Genomic DNA, 17,974 nt, shown 5'->3' on the forward strand with positions numbered 1-17,974 from the left:
AAAAAAAGAAATTCCCCACATGTTCTGAGTTTTTCTTGCTGTTTTGGTGAGGAGCCTGCTGTGCCCGGATTTAATAGAAGGGACTTGGCGCTTGAGGAAGGGAGGGTTTGCCTTTTTCTCAGGGTTGTATCTTCTGCTGCTTCAAGTAGAAAAACAAAAAAAAAAAGAAGTTAAAACAAAACAACAAAAAAAAGAAGCCCCAAGTTTAGCCAGCCTGTAAGAGTCTGGAAAAAAAAGAGTTCACACCAACTCAATGGAATCTGGTTTGAATTTGTCGGCTTTGCTGTCGGTGCCTGTCCCAGGCACGCTGCAGTCTGTCACTGGGTGAACATTAACCAGCCAGGTTTTCCTTCTCCTGGATGTGATGTAAGGTTCTGTGCCACTCTGGCACAGGGGGAGCACGGGGAGGGGAGACGCTCCCCCAGCCTGCTACGGCAACGGCAGGATACAGGACACGGTGTGGGAACTGGAAGGGGAGAAGGGTTCATGGTGGGGAGGGAGTGAGGAGGAAGACTGGGACACTTGGAGGACATTTTGTGAAGACTTTTGGAGAAGAAGCAACGAGGAAAAGAGGAAGGAGATCGTGGGGGTAAGGCTAATTCTGGAAGTTTGTGTGAATTCCTTAAGTTGTGTGAGGTATGAACTGGCTTTTGCCTGCCTGGAGCTAAAGGCACTGTGAAGCTCAGAAAAGATAAAAACAGTGCTTCCAGCAGCCAAAATTAGGAAGGGGACAGAGTGACAAACAAGGGACAGTGGGAGTCAAGAAGGCAAATCCAGAGGGTTTAACAGGGGAGCAGCACCGCAGGCACTGTGCAGGGTCTGGGTGCAGGTGAGGAACGGGCAGAGGCAGCTTGTGCCACGCTGTGGTTGATGCTGCCACGCAGAGAGATGTGCCAGGGGCTTGAGGAACCCAAATAGCTCCAAATAGGGGTTGTGCCAGTGCATTCATTAACGTTTCTGAAGCACTTAGATCCTCTGGTGGTGGAGCACAGCCCATGAGGAAGTGATCGATCCTGTCGGCAGAGGAGGGTGGGATTAGCTTGCAGTAAATAAAGTTGGGGGTCACACACGGAACAAGGAGGACAAAGCCAAAGATCCATTCACTGAGCAATATTCATCCCAGAGTTGGATGGAGTAGAGACTCATTGGAAAAAAGCAACAGCAGGTCCTGTGTGGGGCCATCCCACCTCTCAAAACCCTGCACTCGGGGTTGGCTTTTCCAAACTTGTAAGTGCTCAGATTTGAAACTGCTGTTCTTTTAATAGGTTTTTGTGTGTCATTTATAATTCATATTGCAATAGCACCCAAAAGTGCTTTCCAGAGGCTGAACACATCTGTAATTCTGGCTCTAAAAAGCTTCCATTCTTGGGGGGGGGGGGGAGAGAAAAATTGACGAGTATTTCCCAAATAGAATTGCCCGAAGTTTGTGCCGATGTATTTTTAACAATGCCTAGTGTGAAATCTTGTCAGATATTATTCTGAGGATCACAACAGGTGTTGTGAATTGGCTGGGGAGGCTGTGCAGAAAGGGCAGCTGACAGCTCACTGTATATGCAGATGTACCACCTATTAGCAATATCCTCTGTGGTTTGCTCGCATGCGAGCTGAATAGATTCTCCAAACAATGCTGCAGTGAATGGAAGCCATCAGCAGAATTGCTCAAGGCTGCAAAACCCATTACTTATACAGCAGTAGATGCAAGAGCAAGTGCCACAGTGTAGTAACTTGTCCTGCTTTGCTGGAGTTGTTTCGCAGTTATTAGATCAATATACGTAGCTCCACATCTAACAAAATACAAGGAAATAATTTATCTCATTGTGGATCATTAGCTCAGTATTTATCCTAATATTTCTCTTCTTGTGCCTTTTTAGTGCTGTTACCATTTTTTCCCCAAGCACACAATAGGTTGTGTGCCCTGCTCTCGTTATTAGTGCCACGACACTGTACTTTTTACAATCACATTTTAATTACAGCTGCAGAACCTATGCAAAATCATTTAATACAATGTTGTGAGCAAATAGCGCAGATGATGCGTTTAGTATTTGATTGCTGTTAGTTTACTCATTGATTAAACGTGCAGAGGCTCTGCTTTGACTGGTGAGAAAGTCAGAGACCACACACACACAGGGGTACAGGGTTTATATTTGCTACAGATTTATATTTGCTATAGATTTATATTTGCTATAGATTTTATATTCACCTTAGATTTTTTTATATTCACTATAGATTTTTTATTTTCTCTATAGGTTTTATATTCACTCTAGATTTTACATTTGCTCTGTGTTTTATATTTGCTGTTTCAGGTGGCTTAGGTTTTCCAAAGGAGTAGCAAAGAGCCTGGCACACAAAATGTGACGCTTTTGGTGGCTTAAAAATGGCAGTGGGAATTTATCTTTCTGTAAAGGAAGGGTAAAAGCCGGTCAAGAAAAGTTTTGACCTTCGCTGGTGGCAGCTGATGGGTTTGGAAGAGTTGGTGATAGGTCTTGCAAGTGGAGATAGAAAATTATTTTGCCTGTTTTCTGCTAAAAGCACAGCATGATTTGCATGGAGTGGCCCAGGTGAAAAGCAGTGATTGCTGAAGGAGGTAGGCAGTGTGGTTTTGCAACAATAAAATGCGTTTCTTTAAACAAAGAGAGAAGACAGTCTGGCCAGGAGGAGGATGTACTGTAAAACAACCAGGTTTTGTTCCACTGCTAACAGAAGCTTGCAGACAGTTATGGAAAGGACTTTGCTGCTATTTATTGCCTGAAGTTACTGATCCATCTGTCTCTACCCAAACTCTTGTACAGACAATATTTCCTCATAATTCTGCCTTTCTCCTTTCTATTATTATTCAATATTCAGATGGGAATTCTGACCAGTAGCCAAGTCACAGACTTATCAGCTATTGCATAAATCCTCAGCAGTTGGTAACTGAGCTGTGCAAAATTGTCACTTCAGGGTTAAATATTGTTGAATAAACAGACCTGCTGAAAGAACAGAATCTAACAGTTCATGTTTGGGGGAATAATTACTGCAGAAAGACAGCCCACAACATTGTATGTGTGTTTGAGAGAGTGGTCAGAATATCTTTTAATTCAGCATTTACCCGTGAGAATTATTCCCATGAGGAGCCTTGCAATAAAATCTGCTTGGTCTATGAGAATAGAAAGAAATTGAATAAAAAGACTCCATTTCCACTTGTATTTATTCAGTCTGGGAAATTCAGTGGGCCGCAGCATTAGTATCAGCAGGGGATTCCTTGCTCCTAGCGTTAAATTACTGTCATAATCGCTCAATTATTTCTTCCTTGTACTGTTTAAAATAAAAATCCATCACATTCTATGTTTTTTTCTAACATTTATTAGGTTGAGTGTTTAGGAAAATCAATTATATTCAGTCAGGCATGAATTGATGAATGTTCTTGTAATAATTGTCAGTTGTTAAACTGAATGTACTTTCTCTTTTCACCCCTTTTCATTTCCTTCAGAGGGCAGAGGTGGCTCAGAGAGAGGCAGAGACCTTAAGGGAGCAGCTCTCATCAGCTAACAAATCTCTCCAACTTGCCACGCAGATCCAGAAGGCACCTGATGTGGTGAGAGAAAATATTTACTGACTCTTACAGGTTTCTGACATTCCTGCAGTACAGCTCTTTCAATTTATGCTCACAGCTATAAAAATAACTCTTTGGAGTCGTATTTTAACTGAAATGGAAGGGTGTTCCTTTGGGATTGTGGGTGGGTTCAACTTTTGGTGGCTGGAGAAGACCCCGGGAAGGACAGAGGCCACTTGGCTCTGTGGTGATCCATCGCTCTCCGGGGCTGCAGGTCCAGGTGGATAGCAGCTCTCAGAAATTATTTCACGTTGCTAAAGAGCATCAGCAGAGGAAAAATAGAGGTAGCAAACCTGGAGGACCAGTGGAGATGTGGAGCTTCAGCCTGAAGGGACCTGCTTTGCCCAGAGCTCCCTCTCGTTACCCTCAGTGTCTGGGCTGCCAGAGGAACTGGAAATAAATTTGAACTCACTCCGCTTTTCACTGGATATATCTAAAACTGAGAATTACACTTATAAATCCAATGAAAGCAGCTTTGAAAATTGAGAAGACATCCTGCACTCCTGCTTGTTGCCTCCTCTGTGTGGTTCTAAATAAAGGCAGTGCTGCTGTTTGGGGATATTGGCAGTGCTGACTCTGCTGGTGGGACCTGCAGGCACCCAGAGCTGCTCCAGGACTCCAGCTGGTCCTGGGTGAACAGGTATCACAGATGAGCAGCCAGATTAGTTTGAATTTTGTTTGCCAAAGGAGAGATAGGAGTATTTAAATGTAAATATGCAATTAAGCGAAATGTAGTCTACTTCTAAGCAGCAGATTTAACAAACAAAAGAAATCATTGCTTTTTTTTTTTTTTTCTTGCAAACCATACACGGGCTTGACACTGATAGCAGAGAAACACATGGTTGTCTTTAAAAATCATTTGCAGAGAATGAGTAACAAACCATAAGTCCTCCAGATCTGTTTGCTTGTCTATTAATACAACCCAGCATTTTCTCAGAGAAGTCAAAAGACAGACAAGTAGGCTGCAAAACAAAAAATAAAAAGCCTGAATATCACTTGTAACTCTGAATTACCTGCCTCTTCCTATCTCATGTCCTAGTCTTATCATTATTTTAACATTAGGTCTTTCTTGTATTTAATAGTACTTCTGCACTTCATTTATATTTAATATGACAACTACTGCAGGATGAAAATGATCATTATCTATCTTATTTCAGACTCCACGTTCTAGTCTCAATAGGCACAAGCAGCAGATGATTATACAACTTGTGATGTTTCATGCAAGCAAATTAGAGGTTTTTTCAAGTTAAAAGTATAATTCAGTGTAATAGGAGAGTGTTGTTAACTGCTGTTCGTACTTGCAGCTTTCTCAGAGTACAGTGGGGTATAGTCACTGAGAATCAAGATAAGTGTTTAGAAGATATGGAAAAGGGTATTTTGCTGTTCCTGTATTCCCAGAAAAGCGGATGTGGAATATATTTCAATCTGCTGCAGTGTCATCTTGAATTGTCAGGGAAGTGTTTGGGTGACAGCGTTGGCGGGTTGAATTCCCAGCTCTTCCGCAGGATCTTTGGTTTAATGCTCACCATCATTGTCTCTCTTGCTAAATGGATTCTCTCCTACTTCACTGGTGTTTCTGAGGAACAGCCATTAACCTCTGTAAGATGCATTTTAGGCTCTTTAATGGAATGTGTGTTCATGGTTGGGCTCATGCTCCCCACACATGCTCAAGGGTTTCCTCACGTTCTTCATGGAAGAGGTTTGGAGCTCTCCAATGTGTTACAGCTGTTGATCTCTTAGCACAAAAGGAGACAAAGAGATGGTGCAATTAGTTTCTGTTATCTTTTCTGAGTAGATCTGCCTTCTCCTGAACCTCTCTCTCCTCTCCAGTTTCCTGTCCTACTGGCAGGTCAGTCTAGGGAAGAAGTTTCCGACTTCAGGATGGATTTTTGCAGCTGTGGGAAACTGGAAGAAGAAAGATTTAGGGAAGAGAATTTCTGAAAGTGGTGACCAAGGGGAGAATGGCCTTGTCTTAGAGCTGTCACATCTATCTTCTTCCCCATGGAGGAATGCTTGCAATAATATTAACATGAATGATTTTCATGCGAGGAGCAAGTTCATTGGAAGTAGCAGTTTGGGGCAATTTTTGACAATTTTGCCTGAAACGTGCACTGTGCATTCAGAGAGCCACAGGCACATGGCCCTGCCGTTCCTGATTAAGAAATTCTGCTCCATTACTTCGGAATATTTTATCTGATTAGTATTTTGTAAGCACAGATTTTCATAGTTGTCAAAGCATTCGGGCTATTAATAATAAATAGAACTAAATAGAATCCTTTGACTTTCACGGCTGCATCTTTCCAGTGCACTTATGAAATGGGGGAATTTATTCTCTCTGTTATCCCTGTTTTCCCTGGGAGCTGTCCTGGGCAGTAGAAAGGCTCATCTTCCAGTTTCACGCAGTCAGTCATGGGAGTCCCACATTTAGGAATTGTCTCTGTTTCTCGTGCCACCTGATGCCATGCTTGGTCCTTGCCAAACTGCCCTGAATTCAGGCTCGTTGCCTTTTTTAATTTCTGTGGTCTGATGCTTTGTTCCCCTCAGGAGCAGGCCATCGAGGTGCTAACACGGTCCAGCTTGGAAGTAGAACTGGCTGCGAAGGAGCGGGAGATCGCCCAGCTCGTAGAAGATGTCCAGAGGCTCCAGGGCAGCCTCACCAAGCTGAGGGAGAACTCCAGCAGCCAAATCTCCCAGCTGGAGCAGCAGCTGACAGCCAAGAACAGCACACTCAAAGTAAGGCTCAGTTCTGTGCTCAGCAGCTCGTGATGTTTGTAACAGATATCATGATATTGGGGTTCACTGGTGTAAGTCTGCTGTGGTTCTGCTTCTTCAGGATGCTGCTGAATTCTGTTTTCTGTGGCATTCATAGAATCACAGAATGGTTTGGTTGGAAGGGACTTTAAAGATCATCTAATTCCAAGCCCCTCCCGTGAGCAGGGATGTTTTGTATTCTAAGTGATCACATTTCTTTTAAAAATCTAAGTTACTCAGTTCTTATTGTCTTGAAATGTGTTTTTGGAGAACATGGGCTACCTTTAGAATTAAACCCACCCTCAACCCCCAACATTTATTGACCATGGATACATAATGAGACAGCTGAACTGAAAAGGCACAGAAAATCCTTCTAGGCTTTAAAACTTCTAATTCCCATTCCAGTGATTGGTATTGAAGATTTGCCAGGAATGTTTATGGTTTATCTTTAAATTTACCTGCTACCCCTTCCAGTTCTGTCCACTGGAAAAGGGAAGTGTATCATTTAGAGCACAGAAACAAATAAAATCAGGACATAGAGAAGGCTCTTATCCTTAATAACCATTTCATTATTTTTTAACTCTTTGCTGTACGATAATTCCCATTTAGAATTAGTGGTCTGGTGCTATGCTCATTTGCATACAGCACTGCACTAGAACCAGAAGGAACAGCTAAGAATTTTGTGAGTGACCCTTTTACCTTCTGCTTGGGCAGCTTCACTTTCTTTGTGCTGAGCCCACACAGTTGGGATGTCTCCGTGAGCACGAGGAATGTTTCCTGCCCTGTGGGATGAATCAGTTTCCTGTAACTCCCCGTCTCCTTCATTGTTCCACCAGCTCGGAGCTCCAAAGTGTAAACAAGATAAATTTATCTATTCCATTAAAGACCTGGTAGTTTTGCAGGTTTGATAGTCTGAGGGTTTTTGGAGAGCAGGAGGCTGATGGTACCCACTCAGCTCTGACTGTGGCGTGGGCAGTTCAGCTCTAGCAGAATGATTTAATGTTCAATTGAAACTCTTACAAATTGCTCTAATTCTGACATTTTTTAAGCAGTTACTAGTTTTGCTGTGGTGGAGCATAATTTACGTGGAGAGATGTCTGTTAGGAATGGAAGCTAAAGTGTTGCAGTCGGTGCTTTCTACATGGTTTAAGCCAGCTTTGCAGAATTTTTATGAAAATTCAGTGGAGCAAAGGAGACCTATTATGTAACTATATTGACAATATCAGTCCCTGCCCACCTGTCACCGTGTGGGCACCACTTTTATTGAGGGTGAAAAGAGCTGCCCTGGTTTTAAGGGACACATTTTGCTGGCTACGCCCATGTTAGAGGGTTGGTTGTTTTTTTTTTCTTTTCCTTTTTCATAAAGCCTGATAGAAAATATCTTGAGTCCTTGCACTTGACAGATTTTCTTGGAATAAAGCATGTTCCTGGTGAGGTCAGTATTAGTTTAGCCATTAACTTCAAAGGGAGTAGGATCATAGAAATGACAGAGCAAGTCTTTGATTTCCATTTCAGTAATCTCCTTCCATTTTCTCATAGCCTTGCCCAGCTAATGCTCTGTATTTAGCTTTCTGTTGATAGTGTCTGATGCAGTGCCTCTATTGATAAAGTTTTAGTCATTTCAACCCTCTTTAACCTTATTTGTTGCAACTATAAATATAGTTCAAAGTACTTGCTTTTACCCCAAAGTACTGGGAAAGCCTGTGCCAGAGCTCTGTTGTACACAGCACCAAATCTCAGTGACAATGTGTCGATCTCAGGTTTGATTAGGGAGGAATTGCTTCTAAAATAACAGAGATGGTAACAGTTGCCTCCACAAAAAAAAAAAAAAAGAGTTTCACAAATTAAAGCAATGTTCTCAGCCTGTGTCTTGGGGGAATTGTTTAATACTCTATGACTTAATGAAACAATACAGAAATACTTCCAAAATTATTGCTTCTTTATCTTCATCTGATCTAATAATCAAAACATGTCCTCTAGTAACAAGACTTTTCTAACTCTAATTATGTTAACCCTTTGTGGGTGTTAGAACATCCCTGATACCCAGTTAAAATACAGCACAGAGATACATCAAATAGCCCAGGTTAATTAAATGTGGGCTTGTTAGTTTATCACTCTAAACTAAACTACAGCATTAGTCTAATGATTTTTTAAATGTTTTAAGCCCTTAACACAGCCCCTGCTCTTTACCTATGACACTTAGGTTAAAAAGACAGTAAAGATTATATTTTTGAAATAACATAAGAGAGGACCCAATCTATGCATGCTCTGACATGGGTTCATTCATAACACAAATGCAAGATGTCTTTAACATGGAATATTTTCAAATTTAACATGCAGAAATGCCACCAGTTCATCCCTTCTGCCCTCTGGCTCCTGCATTTTCCTGTGTTGGAGGTCGTTAGAATATATTTTGTCTGAATTAACCAGGTTGATATTTAGTGTAAGATATTAGTTCCTCCAGATTGTCTCACAGCTTGAACCTTTGTTATCCCGTGTTCTGTGCATTTTACAGGGTTCTTTGAGACAATTACCATACTAATACATTTTAAAACAGTCATTGACTGGGAAGATGCCAAGTGCCTAAATGGTCTGCTTATACACAGGCACTGCATCCTCAGTTGTTAGTTTATATTGTTTAGTGAAGTAAACATTTAGGTGCAGATTTTCCATGGCAACAATCTCTCTATTAGATCCTTGGGAATGATGGATATATGTGGTTTTTATACAATTCAAAGTAAAATATTGCTGGTTGCCATACTGCTATAGCAGCATGTGAGTACCTGAGAGTCCAAAACAGCTTCATTCTGTCAATATCTATTTTTTTCTTTATTTTTCTACCTGTGTTTTGTACCTAAATTTTACTTTATCTGGGTATAGCTTATCCCTGCACAGAATTACATTTAATATAGGTTGCATTAAAATGGGAATCATTAGCTTTTCTGTGGTTTATGTCTGTCTCTACAAAAGGCTGTTTTCTTAGCATATCCTTGCATAAGTAAGTAACATGTTAATCCAGGATATTGTTTGTTTTAAATCTATTCTGGTACTTTTTGTTCCAAGGACTACTATAAATAACCAGTTATCCCTGCTGTAAAAGCTCCTCTGCTGTAGACCCAAAATGTTATGAGCCACAGAGTTAAGGAAGAGGTGAATTGTGGTGTGTCTGTGCTGTGGAGCACCAAACAGAGTTAGAAGCAGGTGGCAAAGTGACATGACCGAGGAGAGCAGAAGGATGTCGTGGGGCGTTTGGCCGCTCCTCCCATTCCCTGCATCCAGTTTGGAAGCTCTCAGTGGTGATGCTGAGTCTCCTCCCAGTACCAAGGGCTCCCTGGTTTCATTTAAAGATCCCTCTCCAGCCTGATCTGGTGCATTAAAAATTCTGTTTGGATTCCTTGTTAAAGTAACTTTGGCTCAGCATCGAGTTGTAGCTTGAGCTGCTCGAACTCGTGGCACATTGTAGCTGGTCCTCCTTAAGAATCAGAGAACTGATGTGGCACCTCAGGCTCTGGGACTACATAGTACATTCCCACAGTGACATTTCAACACATGTTGGAGGTTATCAAAACCTCCAACATCCTTAATATTTATGGGATTTTCCTGGTCACATCAGGATTTTCCTCATTACGTCAAGTATAGGGCCAAAACACCTGTAGCACTGTGTCTGCTCTCTAAAACAGAGTCAGTGGTAAGTCAGGACATGTCAGAAGAAACAACTAAAACTCGTCTTATATATATATTCCAGGTGGAAAATATTGTTTTAGCTAAAACAGACAGGGTTTTTTTCTTTTTAACACAATGGGAATGACTGCGCAAGTCACTGCTGGCTGAGGATGCTGGCACACGAGACCTTTTTAAGAGGCCACTCGTTTCATCAGTGTCCCATAGAGTGCAAATTCCACACTGAGCAGCAGTTCCTGCATCCCTGTGACGAGCAGTGGTGGTGATCCATTAAGAGCTGCTTGTTGAGCAGCTGCCAGAGCAGGGCCCGTGTATTCCTGCCGGGAGATGCCTCTTGTCGGCGGTGACTAAGGATGGTGGATTATGGCATCAAACAGCAGGAACAGGAATTGAAGAGGGCTGTGTATTGAGAACGTTGGATGTCCACTTTGTCACTGCTCTTTAATATCCGTGCTGGTGACAAGGCAGAAATGTCAGCAGTGTGTGAGCTGGACAGGGCTGGGAAGAAAATCCTTTAAAAGGTGGAATATCCCACAAAGCCCCACCACGCTGCTATCATGTGGAGAACCCTCATTTAAATTGGACAGGTTGAGATGGGTGATACCCACACAGCGACTTACTGGGGAAGGCAGCACAGGGAACAGGTTCCCAATTCTATTTGTTGGCCTGTGCCAGCCCTGCCTCCACACACCCGTAGCTGTGCTGCTGCACAACTTTGTGGGGCTGCATTTGAAACGGGTTTGCTAAAATTATCCAAGTTCCCAGTAGCCCTCCCCTGCCCTCCTGCAGTCAAGAAGCAGCCCCAGAGTGGGTGTAGGATCTTGAATTCCCTTCTCCCCTGAAGGCAGCCTCTCCTGGACACAAAGCCCTATTTTTCTTTTTCATGTCATGTACTCCTTTCCTTTTCAAAGCAGACGCTCTGTCTTTGAGGTGAGGCGTCCTTGTGTTATTTCTGTTTCCCGTGACCTTTGGGATTCTGTGACAATTTTAACACCAAAAATATAGTGTAACAGAGCTAGCCTGAACTTATCCATGGAAGTTGCAAGCCAGTAAATTCTGTTCTTTGCTTAGATCAGGTGTGTCTGCGCTAAGCAAAGAAATTATTAGTGGGAAATTAATGTGGCTTCTGCAAGCAACGTAACGGCATCAATTATGTATCACTATGTTTTAGGCCTCCTGAAGCATTTATCCTGTAGTGATGAGCACTGTTGTTGGGAGCTGGGTAAGGTCCAAGTGTGTGGCATTACGTTCTGGATTGTGTCAGGGGGTTTGTTTCAACGTTTGTGGCATCCTCACACCGCAGAGGAGCCTTTGAGACCGCCCGGCGTCAGGTAGACCCTGAGCAAAACGACCTGCTGGGCTGGTCTCAGTGCTCCATCTCCAGTGTGTGTAATCACATTAGTTATTGCAATAAGTAATGCTTGTAAAACGACCTGGTACAGCTGTTGTGTTTGGGCACGAGGCATTGTAAAAGCCCTACAAGCCTAAGGCGTCCCAGTCAACAACAGCTTCTTCAGTCTGTTCTTTTTATCATGTAGATAAGGTTATCAAGAACTGTCCTATTAAGAGCACGGTGTGTGCCAAAGCATCCTGCTTGTTTACTCAATTTCCCAGTTCCCTGAAAAATTCCGGCTGCCCCATTTTTTTGATACCTTCCTCCCCTGATCTCTTTATTGAGCACACAACAGTGATGTTGCAAACAGCCAAATTGGGACCCACTGAATTCTGTCATGCTTGGCACTCTGTAAACAAAGGATGAGCGAGGTATAATTGTGTTTACGTTTAATTGGTTATAGTTTGTTTTCTAATATATGTAAATTAGGTATGAGTCATTAACCCTCACTTGTGCGCTGCTGTATATATGGAATAATTTGAAGATGATTTTGAAAGCCTGCAGAAAAGAAAAAAAAAACAATCTAAATAATTAAATCCATCTTCTTTCTTTTTAAAGCAACTGGAAGAAAAACTGAAAGGACAGGCTGATTATGAAGAGGTTAAGAAAGAATTAAAGTAAGTGTTAAATGCTTACATAATTTTTTCACAAACGCTAACAGTGCTTGTTAAATGAAGCCACAAATCTGTGTTCTTGGAACAATAAAGAATTCAGTCAAAACCACAATAACGGGGAATTCAGGAATATTGGCAGAAATTGCATCCAGAACCAGTGGAACTGCTGTATCTGAGGGTGCTTCTTGTTGCAGCAGAGGATCTCAATAGCAAATAATACACATGTCCGTGAAGAAAAGCCACTAAAACTATTGCCCACAAAGGGAAAAAAGTTTGAAAGTCTGTGGTATTTTAGGCTGACCACCCCAAAAATCCCCAGCCAACAGCTGCGTGTGATGTGGACCAAAAATTTAATGCAGAGCCTTTGGCCATGATACCTTTTCTCTGCTTCTGGCAGCCAATGTTCAGCACTTACCAGTTTAGTGCTGGGCTTGTCTCACTGTATATTTTTGCTAATATATTGTGGTTTTAAACTAAAGCCACAAACAGCCTCTTCCTATTTCAAGGGATTTTCTTAAGAGACTTAAAAGAGCCTCATTTTAAACTATAACAAGATAAGCTGTCAGGTTCAGAAGAGAACTTTTTTGACTGGAAATATGTTTGGTTTCAAGGTTTAAATAACTGCGAGAAAGTACCATCTCTTCTTTCATCATTCTGGCATTTTTGTGTGTGCTTTTAGAAGACTGAAATAACCCGTTACCTTGTTTAATGAGGTATTTCAGATGAGGCTGGTAGTCATGTGCTTTTGTTTACACGTCCCTGGAGAATATGGAAAGCAGCTTTGGATTTGCAAGCCCCACAACTTGCCCAGCCCCTGGTGCTGATATATTCAAGCCATGCTGGATGTGGTTCTGGTTCACAGTGGGTATATAGTTTCACTTAAATTAAGTGAATTGACCATTTCTTTGGTCATTATTCCTGATTATTAACTGGTCTTAAAGAAGCGTCATCGTTTTAGTGATGGGGTAAATATGTCTGTGTTCTCTCCTGAGTTAAGGAAACAGCTTCAGATTTCAGCCAGTTTATGCCCTCATACATAAAAGAGTGAATGGGAATTAGGCCACAACCTTCCAATTTGCTACATGAGATACCAAATGTAAATGTGCTGAGACAGCAAATGGCTTTTGAACCCTACCTGGTTTAATGCAATGTGGGTGGGATACAACAGGACTGGGGCTTTAAAGCCAGACTTCTGGTACCAGGAACCCAATGTACATACCAAATACATTTAGGTTTACTTTGCATTTGTACTTTAGATACAAACCCTGTATTCCTTGCAATGTTGCCTTTTTTTTTTAAATTAACTTTATTTTTTACAACACTGACTCATATGAGGGCAGGATTGGGAAGGCAGATAAGAGGTCTGGGAGAAGTTGTCACACAGGAGGGTTCATATAGTGTTTCTGCTCAGGATGAGCCTGCAGTTAAATAGATGGGAGAATCCCCTGGGTGGCCCTGGTTGGGTGCCAGTAAATTAACCCTGTTCTCCCAGCTGTTACAGCTTTTATATCCCCTAATCTGCCAGATAGCTTGGAAGTGACCTGGGGTCCATACACCGTCCTGCAGGATGGTGCAGGGGGTTAAGACCCTCCATGAGAGCACTGAAGATATTTGCAGTGCTGCATCCTCCAAGCAGCTCATTGACACCACCCCCTCTGTTCCCATCTAATCCAAAGGATGTGCTAAAGGCTAAATGTGCATCACCTGGCAGCAACAGTCTGATCTGAAGTGAGGCTGTTGCTGGAAATGACTGTGAAAAGTCTTTTGCTGTAAATCAGAATCCCTCACACTGAATCCTGCCACACCTGTCCTGTGCCCTGAAACACCAACAGAAATTAACTGCTTATAAGATCTGCACCAAGAAAAAAGATATCTTGTCAGTAAGTCAGAAAGAGAATATATTTCTCTGGGTTTTTTGTCACTGATGTATTTTCCTTAATCCTCCCCAGGATATTAGAGGTATTTTAGGCTGAGGATTCTCAATATCAGTCAACATCTAACCTTGGGGGAACTCAGCTTGGGCCCATGTCAAGATCTGGGATGGGAGGATTCTTCACTTTCTGCCTCGGCTTTTGTGCCCAATGGCTTTTAAACCTATTTTTGAGATCTGAGAGCTCTGTGTGTCCTTTCAGTTCCCTCTGGAGTAACACGACAGCGCTGACCCCTCCTGCCTTTGCAGTCGGGATCAGACGAACAGAAAGTCGAGCTGTCCCAGTGCACACTTTGCTTTGCACTAAGATCTTTCAAGTCATCTTAGATGTGCAGATTCAAGTCACAAGATCATTCCTTTAAAGAGCAGGTAACTGATCTTGAGCCACAGATTGAGTCGAGATCTCATGGGCAAAGATATTCCTGGAATCCAAAGAGGAAACATTTTGCTTCCTCATATTCCTGAGGAAAACGTCTCTTTTGTGACACATTTTGAAGAGTCGTTTTTTACATGTTTAACTATCATATTTTTTGAAAAAAAATGAATCTGCTGGAGTGAATAATCCTCTTAGGACAGTTGGAGGTACCATCAGCTTGATTTTTAGTATATTTTGGGTTGTAAGTATATAGGAAATTACCTGTGAAATTGCCAGAAATCTAATTGAGGTCGCAAAGAATCCACTTTAGGTAGGCAGAGGTCAGTAAGTTTCCAGCCAAGTGCCTGCTCCAAGCTCACTGGAAATGCAGCTGCTGCAAGGATCAGGATCCTTCTTAAAGGTCCCAGCTGGCAGCAGGTGCTCAGAACCAAAGTGCATCAGTCGAGCAGCCTGTGCAAGGAGAGGAATGGCAGGATCAGGGCTTCAGAGCCAGGCTTTTGGTGTGGAGAACCAAATGTACACCCTAAATAGGTTTAGGGTTACTTTGCACTTCCTGCCACTGTCAGCCTGGTTCTGGAGGCTGCACACTGTCCCCTACTTGCTCCTTGGGGAGCAAGCAGCTTCTTTTGGTTTAGCCTCATCCAGGAGGAAGGTGGTTGGGATGCTGCTGGACTGCTCCGAATGGCAAACCAAGTGTGGTAAGTGGGGCTCACTGGGAGAGCCGTGTCACAAGTGCTGCTGGTCTGACCTGAAGTGGGAGAAGCACCTGGGAATTGCCTTGGGAAGTTTGCCACATGATAATTGGCTGTTACAAATTGGGATTCTTTTAAATTCAGATGAGTCTCCTCATTTGACCATCATGAGGACGTGCATTATGACTTGCTGTCCTTGCAGAGGCCATCCCCTGCAGAATCCCTGGGAGGATGGAAACAGTGGTTTGCCAGTGACCGGGGTTTTCCTTGCATGAGTCTCTGGGCTTTTATCTCCTCTGGCACCTTGGAGTCCTGGGAGACAGAGCTGTGCCCCTGAAGGGGTGTCCTGAGAAACACTGGCTTTCAGCAGCGATTTGCAACCTGAATAAACACGTCTGTGTTGTCAATATAATGTCAGGCTCTCTAAGAACTCGAGCCATTAGTGCACAATCTCTCTCTTTGACTGGCACAAGTCCACTGATAGCAGAAAAGAAACCCCTTTGCACATGGGTGAGCTGTTGTGCCCTCGTAGAGTCTTAACAACATTGCTTTATGTGCCATGTATAGGATGATGGCCCTACCCTACAGCCATTTCTGCTGGCAAGACGTGTCATCCAATGCTGCCCACGTCATGAAAGTCATTACCAGAAATTAATAGAAATTATTCTATTAATCATTGTATTTTAGGAATGCCTGTCAGCAGTAACACTGTATGCAGTGAGTATGCACAGATGCAAAATGCATCAGGTTTCTGTCTCAGAGTGACCTTTTTTCCTTGGATTTGCTATGACTTTGAGTGACTTTGAATGACTCAGAGACCACTGATTTCCAGAGTGTCACTTAATGCATATCTGACTCTGGATTAATGCAGGGACAGGTTCATAGAGGAGCTGGACACCACGTGGTCTGAGGCAGTTAATGGGTGCCTGGTGGACTCCTCGTGGTATCCAGAACAAGTCCCTGTGTCTTAATACTGTCCTTCTGCCTTTTTTTGACTCAGTTTCCACATTTTATAGAACCACAGAATGGTTTGGGTTGGAAAGGACCTTAAAGCCCATCCTGTTCCACCCCCTGCCATGGGCAGTGACACCTTGCACTAGACCAGGTTGCCCAAACCCCATCCAACCTGGCCTTGAACACTTCCAGGTTTGGGCCATCCTATTTTGGTACATGATCCACAACTTTTAATACAGTTTGATACATTAATAAACGGATTCTCATTGCCTCACAAAGTTCCTGGTGCTTTATACATGAAAAATGCTATATAAACACTATCTATATCTGTTTATGTGTTTTTCTTCACCAAATGAATGTTGTCTTTGTACAATAAGAAGCTGAAATCATTTATTGCTTCAGTCTGAGGAAGTTCATGTCCTGCCTGCAGCAGGCTGATTTAAAAAAATTTATATGACAAAGCACAGTAATAAGTTTGGATTCCTGTAAGATTCTGGTTTGCCAGATGAGACAACTCTAACTGAAAGCCTTTGAAGGGAGACGTCCTTTGACCGCTCAGTATTTATATAAAATATTGACAACAAGACTATCAGATTCTTCTCCTAATGTACTTATAAATATTTGGATCTTTCATATTTCTTAAGAAATATTGTGCCATTTTGTCTTCCCGTTGCCATAGAACGAGGAGGTTATTAAAATGAAAAACTGCCTTTTACCCTGTAGTGTCTTGGTGGGGAAGATTATTTGTGCATATTTTCCTTGCTGGTGAGCTGGTGTATATTATATAAAGTGCTGTACTGTGGTGGTGATTCCCCTGTTTTGTTGCTTTGCTACGACTTCTTCATTCCCTCCCAGCTTCACAGATAAATTTATATCGCTTCTGACAGCTGAAAATGTTATATCCTTATTAACCTTTAAATTTACGCTTTAAACTGGCCTTGTGGGATTGCATATGGAATGATTTAGATGACGCTTGAGAAAATTTTCTTATCCAATAACTAGTTTGAATAGTTATTCTATATTCATTATGAGATTGTGTTACTGCAAGGAAAGTTGTTACCACTTGTAGTGTTGCTGGAGAACAGGAAACGATAATGTTAATGCTCATTAGTGGAGTCGTTATGGAAAGGAGAAATAGAAAATAATTTTTTTTTTCCTGCCTTCCACAGTATATTGAAATCCATGGAGTTTGCACCATCTGAAAGCTCTGGTGGGCAGGTACTGAACCTACTTTTGTTGTCTTACTTACTTCAGCAATTCAGTTAATTAACAAAGATTGTGTCTTGCAATTCCTTGGCGTTGGCATCGACAGTTTCCTGTTGATGTTGAGACATATGGGTCGATCATTGTTTTTCCTGATGTTTTCTTCTGTAAAAAGCTGAACTGAACATTTTTTGCCTGTTAATTTCTTTTAAGTGGGCAAGGACAAAGTGATATTTCAGCTGTGCTGGAGTGAATAACCAAAATGTTGTGAAGTTGAGTCATTTAAAGATACTAGAGGCAGTGTACAGGCAGTACGCTGAGCAAGGACTTTGGCATTTTAAAGTATTTATTAGCCTTGAAAATAATGTTCACAAAAGAAAACAAACCTTTGAGTACTGAGAAAGATCTGACATTCCAGCAAATTAATCTTACTTAAGTTTAAAGGTTGTGAATTAAAGTCCTGCTTCTGAAATCTGAACTGAATATCGATATCCTGGGATTAATTTTCTATGAGTTTTTTAATGATCAAGGGTTAGATATTGAGGGGAAGGTAAATAGCAGGTTTCTGTGGCTGGTTTTATTTTTGAACCAACTGTTTCTGCTGAAACGCAGCATGTCAAGGAAATGCTTAACTTGGGTCAGTTGACCTAGAAGGAATAATATAATCTTAACTCCTGTTTTAATCAGATTAAGAGAAGTCTACAGCTTTTAAACTGAAAGTGTGCCAGGACCATTTAAAAATAAGTAGGATTAAGAAAATGTTCCGTTACACATCTCAAAATAATGCA

At 42.0% G+C, this 17,974-nt stretch overlaps 1 protein-coding gene across 1 annotated transcript in view; it reads left to right on the plus strand.

Moving 5' to 3' along the window:
* CUX1 (cut like homeobox 1) overlaps nucleotides 1-17,974 on the plus strand; it is a 189,516-nt gene that overhangs the window by 129,729 nt on the left and 41,813 nt on the right. Inside the window, exons 9-12 of the mRNA XM_029961379.1 lie at nucleotides 3,470-3,574; nucleotides 6,137-6,325; nucleotides 11,976-12,034; nucleotides 17,153-17,201. Coding sequence (XP_029817239.1) covers nucleotides 3,470-3,574; nucleotides 6,137-6,325; nucleotides 11,976-12,034; nucleotides 17,153-17,201 — 402 coding nt within the window. The remainder of the gene's footprint in view (nucleotides 1-3,469; nucleotides 3,575-6,136; nucleotides 6,326-11,975; nucleotides 12,035-17,152; nucleotides 17,202-17,974) is intronic.

This window comes from Manacus vitellinus, unplaced genomic scaffold, assembly GCF_001715985.3.
Source record: "Manacus vitellinus isolate BGI_N305 unplaced genomic scaffold, ASM171598v3 scaffold_32_pilon, whole genome shotgun sequence".
NCBI lineage: Eukaryota > Metazoa > Chordata > Aves > Passeriformes > Pipridae > Manacus > Manacus vitellinus.